We start from the raw sequence: 10,000 nt of genomic DNA, 5'->3' as shown, positions 1-10,000 counted from the left end.
CTCGTGTAAACTGATACTTTTATAACACCAATTTGAGGGTGATTTTTTCCCTGCGACGTGTCATGGACACGTTCACACGAGGGAACATGTCGCTGCAACATATGCCTGAAAAATTTCCCACAACATTTTCATGTGTGTGCAAATGTTGTGATTTTCTCCCTGCTACATGTCTCCGCTACACGATCCTAATGCATGTCACCTCAGTGGGTACTACACATTACTGACTGGTTTCTTTTCCGGAGTCACTTACAGCAAGAATGAGAGCGGAGTCCTGTATCAAGCTTGAAACTTGTGACAAGTTTATAGATGAAGAGATTCGGTAATTGATGGCGACTCGGGGATACTCGGAAAAAACCCGAATGTGTCGAACCTGCGACCTCCTGATTACTACTTTGGGTGGTCGATCACTGATCCATAAGAGACTCGTGGGAGATAGAGCATTAATCTAGGTTCATGTGACAATAGACCATATTCGCATTCTCAGTATTGGACTGGAACTAGCTTGAAATGGAGGCTAATGCAGGAGAATCTTTTCAAATGCAAATACCTTTTAATTTACTCCCCCGCATTAGCCTCCATTGCAAGCTAGTTCCAGTCCAATACTGAGAATACGAATATGGTCTATTGTTCCGCCATACTGCCAGGATCTAAATTGTCGAAATGGATTTTTTTTTCTTATGAACTTAAAGGGACACTTTCAAGGTTTTGCGCATGTCCAAGCTTTAGCGCCAGCAGTAGTAAATTTTACTGTGTCTTGCCAGATGATGTTCATTAATCAAAGAGAGTATTGACCGCGCACCGGTGGCTCAGTTTGATGAGCACCGGGCTGTCTCGCGGGAAGTCGTGAGTTCAAATCCAACACTCAGGATATTTGTAACGACATCTGCTAATGGTTAGACTTTCAAGTCTTCTCGGATAAAGACTATAATCCGGAAGTCCCGTCTCATAACCCTTGGGTAAAAATTCTGTGGGACCTTAAAGAACCCACACACTATTCGAGAAGAGTAGGGTATGGAGTTCCCGGTGTTGTGGTCTGATCTATGGATATAGGGGTTAGGTGTCAATTGGGACGAATGTTCTGTTCCTCTCCCCTGCCACTCTATGAATTGTGGCGAATAAATTAAATTAAATAAAGCAAATACACTGAATGAATGTGGCTCAAATTTGGTGGAAGATACTGTGGGTTCACACAGAAAATATCAAGCTTAGTTTTGACCATCGAATTTATTGTACGGGCCGAACGTTTTATTCTAGGCACAAGTTATCTATTCGCATGCAGTAGGGTCATAACACACAAAGGAAATTATTGCAAAAGTAATTCCAATGAGTAATTCCACTTCTACGGCTCTGTTTTTATTTCCTGCATCAGTGCCTTCGATTGTTTCAATAACAAGGAAATTAAATGGGCTGACGTGACAGTTTGCCCATGCGCAGAGACATGAAACCCTCCCTTTAATTGTGTGACACAAGAGGAATTCATGGGGCACTGGTTGAAATCATGTAATAGTTAAAATTTGAAAACGTCTTTGAATACAAATGCAACAAGTAGAAAACAGAAATAGTTTGAAAAAAAATAGACCGAACAAATGAAACTTAATGCTCGTATTGTCAGGGATATTACGACCCAAAAAAACATCTTCAAATAAGTACAACCTATATGGTGTTTCTTCTAAAACGTAATCCCGTTGAAGACACCTGCTCTCGTCGTGGGCGTGTTTGCTTGGTTTGTCGAAGTATATTCATGGTAAGATGATCGTTGTTCAATTGAATTTTTGTAGGTGAGAGGCAGAAGTTGATGTCGATGCCTGAACCGCAACATGAAGACCTAGCGCGTTTTCTGTCGTCTCATCATCACCTCAGCTGGCTGCATGATATACAAACAAGAGCCTTCAATCAGGTGAAGTGTGACGCCGACCATTTTAATAACGTCTGAATTTCAGGGTCTTTCATAACTTCAAAAATCTTAAACGCGAAGACGCACTGTAAAAGGCGTGGTACTTTAGTCACATGTGGTTGATTTGGCGTGGACGCATACAGAGCTCTGTGATAATTTGTGCAATAAAAAGCCCCTAGTGACAATGTGTGCGTAATAGAATACATGATGTTATCTGCCGTTCTTTTTTTTAATTCCCAGTTACTTTCCTCTCTCTGTAAATATCTTTCAGGCCTCGGTTGTTCAAAAGGTGGATAACGCTATCCAGCGGATAAACACTAGCAAAACCAATTGCGTTGTCCAGTAGATAGTGATTTATCCAGTGGATAGTGCTATCCATTTTTCGAACAACTGGGGCCAGGAGTTACATCTCTGAATTACTGTTTGTTGATCGTCAACTTGTATAATCATTTGTGCTTTTATAGTGCGTCATCGTGTTTCAATTTTAGCAGTTCCCAAAATAAACAAGTTACTATTCCGTTTCTAATTAAGACGGGAATGAGTCTAAAAAATATATGGTTATGAAGGACGGTGTCTATTAATTCAAAGGTATTTTTGCGCGGTTTTTTAATGCGCGGGAAAAGTAGATCTTAGCAAGTGTTATAGAAATCCAAAAAGAAAATTGGGGGTAGCCACGCATTTTTTAAAATACAAAGCAATGTATTATCAATGGGTTTCTTTTCCAAACTGAAGGAAATCAGAGTATCTTGAGATGCGCAGAACGTATGCGCAATAGCAATACATGGTAGGCACCGTCCTTAAGTGATATCTTTGAAGGAACACGATTATCCAAGAAGATATTTAGGCTATTTCTGTTCTAGGACAGTTCAAAAAAAATAAATCATTTTGATTTGCTTTTATCTAGGCCCACGAGACATTGAAAGGGTTAGCCTTCAAAGAAAATTCTTTCCTGGGGAAAAAGAAGGTAATTACTTCTTTGGGTTCGACATTAGCGGCCTTTTTATAGAAGTTCGGCCACAAGCACGAGGGCTGCGTTCTGAACATGCGCAAAAAGGAGCCGTGCGCGTTCCAATTTTACTCGCGTGCGCATAACAGGCAGGAAACTCTGAGTATTTCATCCTAAAAGTCACTATTGTTAAAATCAGTTTGAGGGCTTATCGAGTGTTTGCGCGGAATTAATTTATTAAAGTAATCAATTAATTAAAACTCCTTGCTGTTTCCGTCTACAGTCGCTCCTGAATCTTAGTAAGCTAGCTCTTTTAGCTTCAGATGCAGATGACATTGAAAAATTGGATGGTGAGTTTGAGATAGTAGGGAAGCCTGTTTAATTCACTGCCTTAAAGTGCCCCTGTGACCAAAAAATCAATTCATATTTTTCTTTGGATTTCAAAACTATGTTAACAAAACACTAAGTGACCCACGTTTTAAGCCTTGATTTCAAAAAGACACCTCTTTATTTTAACTGTAATTTTCCTATTTAATGGTCCGCCATTACTTGTATTATGTTCTTGAGAGAGCTGGATCGAGGAGAAAATGACGTCAAAGGCTCATTAGTTTAAGAATGCAATACGTGTGTACGCCGCAGAATTAATATGCAGCTTTCAGACTTTTAAACTCACGCTTTGCATATATAATAAGCTGCGTTCACACGCTGAAATTTTAAGCTAGTGAGCCTCTGACGTCACTTTCCCCTGGATCCAACCGTCTGAGGTCCAATCGGTCAGTTTTGAACGTGAGTAATGGCGGACCGTGAAATCCAAAAGTTACCCTCAAAGTAAACGGCCTTTGGATAAAAATCAAAGCTCAAAATTTTGCCAGTCAGGTGTTAAGCAAACACACTTTCAAAATCTGAAGGAAAAAAGGGAGTGGTTTTTTTGATCACAGGGGCACTTTAACCGTAAGAACAAAAATGGGATATCTGAAAACTCTTGTTTACAAGTCAATTGCTCTTTCTCTGGGCTTTTAGCGTGTTCTGCAGGCTGCTCTTATTAATTTTGTTCATTCAAAGTGGCCCTCACCTTCATGAAAGCTTGAATTATACAGTCTTGGACCCCCCCCCCCCTCCCCCCCAGTACCAATGTTTATAACGTCATGCAAAATACTTTGCAAGCCTTTGGCCGGTTTTTTAACCAACGTTGGAATGGGGGAGGGGGGGGGAGTAGGAAGAATTTCATCTTTATCACACAAACAAACCAACGAGTTTTGTCCAAGATTGTAGTGTAAGGCAAAATATTCTTTGTAACTTTTATTTTAAGAATGGAGCAATCAGTGCGTTTTTAATAACAACAAGAGAATGCTAAAACAGCGGCCATTTTGCAATCAAGTATCAAGGAAAGGTTAGTTGGCTGGCTTCTTCGCCAAAAAAAAAAAAAAATGAAACAAGGCATCAGCAGTGGGGTTGCTACTTTGGCAACTGCCAAGAGGGTGGTGTTTTCAAGCAGGATCAACCCTGTGTAAACTTCATTTTAAACCCAAAAGTATCCTTCTTTGAACAATTTAGCAGTACATGTTACGAAACCTTTGTCGTAACTGCCAGCTGAAGTTTGTGTGAACTCCATCTACAAACAGTTTCATATTTTCCAATATTCCTATTTTGTTGTCTAGCTTCATCCTTTTGTTCATTTATTTCAGAACTTATAATCGAGCAAGACATTATACTGCATCAGGAAACACTGCCGATTGCTGTCTTAGAGGTAAGACAAAGTTTACAGGATAGCAAAGGTTTAAACGTTGAAGTGACGTCACCTGACTATCGAAGCGCACGTACATCAGTCGCAGAGTTGTATCGTCTTGGTTGATGCAGTACACAACTCAGCCTTGTTGTCAGGCCTAAACGCATTGATTAAACGAGCTGTTCTTTACGACGGAGTCATGAAGCCTACAATTGTGGTCCTAGTTCAATATTCTGGGTAATTTATTGCGTGACGTCACATTGACTCGCAAGCTGAGGAACACTGAAGGAAGTTTTTTATGTTAATCTGTTATATGAATATCCCGTTTCAATTAGCCACGATGGACAATGATCAGATGCAAGCCACTGGTTTTCGAAAGAAAAGTTTTTACACGCTGCCTGTGAAACACCTTCAACGCACAGTCTTTGAGATTTCTAGCCACTTCAATCTTTGGGAATTCTAGAGTTGTAGTCGTGTGTAAGTGTTGGACTTCAATTCACATGTTCTTTCTATAATTATAGCAAGCTGGCTTAGATGCTGAATGCATGGCTCCACTTACACCTGCTCAGCTGATCGAGGTACATTTTATATCCATACGGTTTTTTTTTTGAGAGTGCTTCTCTACGCTAACATTAGTATTTTCGAAACCATCTTTAACTCGAAACGTAACGGGAGAAAAACATATGAATAAATGTACGGGCTACTCATTTTGAATTGATAGCATTTTTTTAAACCACCGTCTTCAGAATTGAAAAAGTCACTCGCCTTTTTTTAATTTCAACCTTTTCATCTCACTCTGAGTTGTAGGGGCAAAAACTACCTTCGTAGCTCTAATATGAATCGGGTAACACAATTACAGCATTATTTTAAGATGATTGATAGTGTCACAGTCACTATTTAATACTAGTGCGTCGCGAAATGCTGGTTACTTCGCCCTTTGCTCCATTTCAGTCGAATTCGCTTATTTATGAGGCATCTTATACAGTATATACCCAGCAAAAAGTCGTTTTTCTTTGCATATCACTTCTGACGGAAGGTAGAAGTGATCCCCGCACTTTTATTTCATAGGCACTGAAATTTCTCCACGAAAATCATAGTGAATAAAACTCGTACTGATTCTAAATGTAGCCAATCAGGAACACGGACGACAAAATTTCACTGTGAGGAAATATCGTTCGTCCATTAAGCAACGCGAAAACGACGAAATTTCACTAGTGATGAATGAACGTATCGAATCCGACAGCCGTTGCACAAAAACCGCGCGCTTTGAAAAATGACCGAGGGAAGGTTTGCTTCTGTTCGCTTATTATGTTTATTTCTCAACTTGAAATAAACATAATAATAACAATTTATTGACAGTATTTCTACACGGTAGCTTTACATCCGTCTTATTAACTAAGGAACTAACCACTTAAAATCTAACTAATAGCAAACATAATACACAAGTTGTAAACTATTGAAAATTGTAAAGATATAGAAATGCTATAAATGCTATTAATAAACATAACTAAGCAACCGTGTCAAGACAGCTTATGTATGAGGTTTAACATAAGAGGTTCAGGTTAAGCGCGTGCTGGCCCTGCTCTTTAAATTTTATAAAAATCATTTTTAAAGGTATTAAAGTCTGGACACCGCCTTCCATTTGCGGGTAGAGTATTGAATAAAGTTACTAATAAGTCCTGGAAAGTACCCTTAATTAAGGGAATTTCTATTACAGGCGCATTGCTAGAGCGCAGTGTACGTTGGCGATTGTGCCTAGGGAATTGCAAGTATTCGGGCCAAGCTTCACTAAAAAGAGCTCGGTGTCCAAACTTAAGAATGCTGAGTTGAGTATTTTCCAGCTTAGGTAGCCAGCCAAGTTCAAGGACGTCTCTTCCACGTTGTACTCTTTTCTGCAAAAATGCGGGGAGTGGATAAGTGACGGACTCATTAAAATTGAGTTTAGATAAGACCAGGCAACAATTATGGAAGAAAGGAAGGGAAATAAACCCAAAGCATCGATAGCTTTGACAAGCGACGAATTAAAAATATTGTACGAGAAGAGTTTGCTCCGAGGCACTCTGGCTAAACAACACTCTTCACTTTGGACTGCTTTGGAATATTTGAAACACAGTAAATGTCATTAAATAAGTTGTCGGTTGGGCATTTTAAACCAATTTTTATTGCTTTCATCACCCCACCCCACTTGTGCAAAATAAATTTGTCTGTCAAATACTACCACGAAAAAAACATCAATACCTATGAACTAACACAGCATGGAAAATGCTTTGTACGATTTTTATTCACGAGTTGTTTCGTATCAGAAAACTGGCTCGTTCGCTGCGCTCACTCGTGCGTTTTCTCATACTACTCAACTCGTGAATAAAAATCGTACGCGCGCATTTTCCATGAAGTAATCTCGCTCTATATCTGGACAATTTAAGCAATAGACCTTTTTGCAGATACGGCGGCCATTTTGATTTCTATTGTTTCGAAAGACATTATGGGATGCTCAGGGGGCAAATTAATATGTATTTGCCCCCCTGGGCATCCCATAATAGCTATTTGAATCAACAGAAATCAAAATGGCCGTCGTATCTGCAAAAAGGTCTATTATTGGATTTCACATGACGTCACGGCCGCCATGTTGGTGTCCCCAAACAATGAAATGGCTGCCTTGTTGGTGTCCCGATCCAATCCTCCGGGAATTGAAAGCTATTATTATGCTAATGTATTCTTTTGTTTTCGTTGAAAAACATGGCTGTTCATCACGTGAGTGAAACCCAAGAATTGTCTCTTTGTAGACAACTGAAAATACTGGCGGCTTCAACGGGATTCGAACCCACGACTCTTTCGATGCCGGCGCAACGCGGCTCTACCAACCGAGCCACCAAACCACAGGTTGGAGCAGGTCAATTTGTTGGCGGGCTCATGTGTCCCCGTAAAAGGAACGATGAATGAAATAATTGCGTGTTTTGAATCCCAACAAATTGACCTGCTCCACATCAAAACGCGCATTTCTTTCATACATGTCACTTCTGTCAGCGCAGATTTCCTGAGGAGTTGAACTTCTAACGCTCTGCTTATTTGTAGCTGCATGTTGGAGATCAGAATCCAGCCGCTAATGAGTATGACTTCAAAAGAGCTCTGGACATCCTTTATCTTGCCACATCGGTAATCATACAAGTTTTTCTTTTTGTTTATATTCTGTCGTGACGAGACCCATTGGTCTATAAATACTAAACTGCTTAAGTTATGATTTCAGTAGAGGAATAGATCCTTTCCTTGGATTGGCTCGGCTTTGGGACAAATAAATGCCAATTTCGTTACATCTTCTTCACTTGTGAGCTCCGTTAAAAGTTAATTTTTTTTTGAATGAGAGAATTGATTGTTGAGGCTTAATTTGATAGTCATTTCAGAGTGCTTTCAGTTATTGAGCACTTAGGAAATATCTTTTTTTTTTCTCTCCCTCTCTCTCTCTCTCTCTCTCTCTCTTTATTTTTCCTTTTTGTTTCTAGACTGGTCGTTATTCTTTGGATGAAAATGTCCTCAAGCTTCACATTTGGTGCAGAGCTATTCTTAGAGACGAGTAAGTATCCTATTACCTGTAGCCAAGAGAAAATGAGGGGACAGAGAGGGAGGCTCAGGGCGTTGGCCGGGATATGTTATGTCCACGAAAGTTATTTTTAGACGAGCGGAAGTCTTTGTTCTAGCGGAGGTCTGTCTTCCGATACGTCCGCATGCAGTCTTGCCTCGCTCTCAGGTTCTTAGTGAAAAGAGAAAATGACGGCGCACGTGGAAGGCTGATGAATATTTATTTTCTTTCAAACATCGGACCGAGGTTGGCCTGCATGCGGACGTCTCGGAAGACTTCCGCTCGTCTAAAAATAACTTTCGTGGACAAGACATATCCCAAGGACTGGACCGGGAACCTCCCTCTCTGTCCCCTCATTTTCTTGAGGTCTTGAGGAATCTTTTGAATAGTGAATGAACTACAATTTGAGTTTCCAATTATCCGGAGTTAACTTGGTCGGGCTTTTAACAACTGGGGCTTGATAAGTTTGGGATACCCTGGTTTTTTTTTTTTTTTTTTCTACTATCATATCAACTATTAATGTTAATGGAGGGTTTGACGTTCCACTTCGCACTTGCATGCCCACCCCACCCCCACGCAATTAAGCTGGTAAATCCACTCGAGGATGTCTTGATATTATTTGCAGTTGGTCATCACTTCCTGCTAAGGATCCTCTGATAACAGCAAGAAATACTATTTTCTTTAGAACAGTTGAACTGGCCTACAATCAAGGTACGATTTTAAACTTACTAGAAATAAGTTATGAAGGTGTTTTATTAAATTTTCATCAAATTCTGAACGCTTGGACACTTGGAAATTAAAGCCAATCACAGTCGCGATAAGTTTCCACTTTAGGTCACACGGTATATTTGGTTAATAAACCCCTTCGGGCGGCTGGTATGTCGACTGATAATGTCCTCGGCGGAGAGATTGTTCGAAAAATTAATATTTGGCCGAGAAGCGAAGTTTCGACGGCAAATATGAAAATTTGAGGACATATTCTCAGCGAAGGACATTATCAACTAGCATACCAGCAAGCCAGAAGGTTTATTTATTTTATAACCCCACCCATCAATTTTCATATCGCGCAAAAAAACGGCTCGTAAAAAGCCATTGTTGATCTGATGGCGATGCTTCGCATTTTTTCGATGCCCTGTTCAAAATTTGACTGGAAAGTATGTCGGTCCTAGGAAAAAATATCAAATCATTTTGATTTTCACTGCGAGTCGAAAACTCAAAAACACGGCGCTTTTTAGCTTGTTGAAAAAGAAATTTCAACCATGAAAGAATGTGCAAAGTCTGGATGACAGCGGAGTGTTGTCAGTGTCCATTCATCATTCCCAGTCCCCGTCCCCATCCCACCTTTCCCCGTTCGTCCTTTTAGAGATAGTCTTTTCAAGTGCGGCTGAAATTTTTCTCCCCATCGAACGGTTGGTTTATTTTTTTAGTTATTAAACATGGTATTGAATTATCTACTCTATAATGACTCAGTTTATGTTCGAGTAGTATTAAATCTCTAAAGTCTGCTCATAACTTTCTTCACCTTCAAAGACGTTGACAGCATATTTTGTTGACTTTCTCTTACTTTCCGGAACAGCATTTGCAAACAGCTTTTTAATGTCACTATCCCTAGACTCCAGAAAACGAATTTAATTTTCTTCCATGTAAAATGAAAACTGCTTCCTTTTTTGTTCCGAGAATTTCGCAGGTCAAATCTCAACGCAAACGGGGCTTATTGCGTAATATTGCCCCACGTGACATAAATTAGCCAATAAAATCGCCAGAAAATTAATGGTGGGTTACCGAGATTCAGTGAACCAACCAGAAAGCTAGAGAATACGATCTGTGAGATCGAAAATTTAATAACTTGATATATTATCT

The 10,000-nt window shown here is 39.8% G+C and overlaps 1 protein-coding gene across 2 annotated transcripts in view; it reads left to right on the top strand.

Moving 5' to 3' along the window:
* LOC138025192 (nuclear pore complex protein Nup133-like) overlaps positions 1-10,000 on the top strand; it is a 53,017-nt gene that overhangs the window by 42,219 nt on the left and 798 nt on the right. Inside the window, exons 30-38 of one of the 2 annotated variants that reach the window (XM_068872385.1) lie at positions 1,779-1,897; positions 2,799-2,858; positions 3,124-3,190; positions 4,150-4,230; positions 4,526-4,587; positions 5,088-5,144; positions 7,639-7,719; positions 8,064-8,134; positions 8,766-8,851. In XM_068872385.1, the coding sequence (XP_068728486.1) occupies positions 1,779-1,897; positions 2,799-2,858; positions 3,124-3,190; positions 4,150-4,230; positions 4,526-4,587; positions 5,088-5,144; positions 7,639-7,719; positions 8,064-8,134; positions 8,766-8,851 (684 nt within the window). The remainder of the gene's footprint in view (positions 1-1,778; positions 1,898-2,798; positions 2,859-3,123; positions 3,191-4,149; positions 4,231-4,525; positions 4,588-5,087; positions 5,145-7,638; positions 7,720-8,063; positions 8,135-8,765; positions 8,852-10,000) is intronic. The other variant, XM_068872386.1, reaches the window with a different exon arrangement.

This window comes from Montipora capricornis, chromosome 12 (genome assembly GCF_036669925.1).
Source record: "Montipora capricornis isolate CH-2021 chromosome 12, ASM3666992v2, whole genome shotgun sequence".
Lineage (NCBI taxonomy): Eukaryota > Metazoa > Cnidaria > Anthozoa > Scleractinia > Acroporidae > Montipora > Montipora capricornis.
Note: the sequence above shows the minus strand (reverse complement) of the source record. Positions and strands in the feature narration are given on the sequence as shown.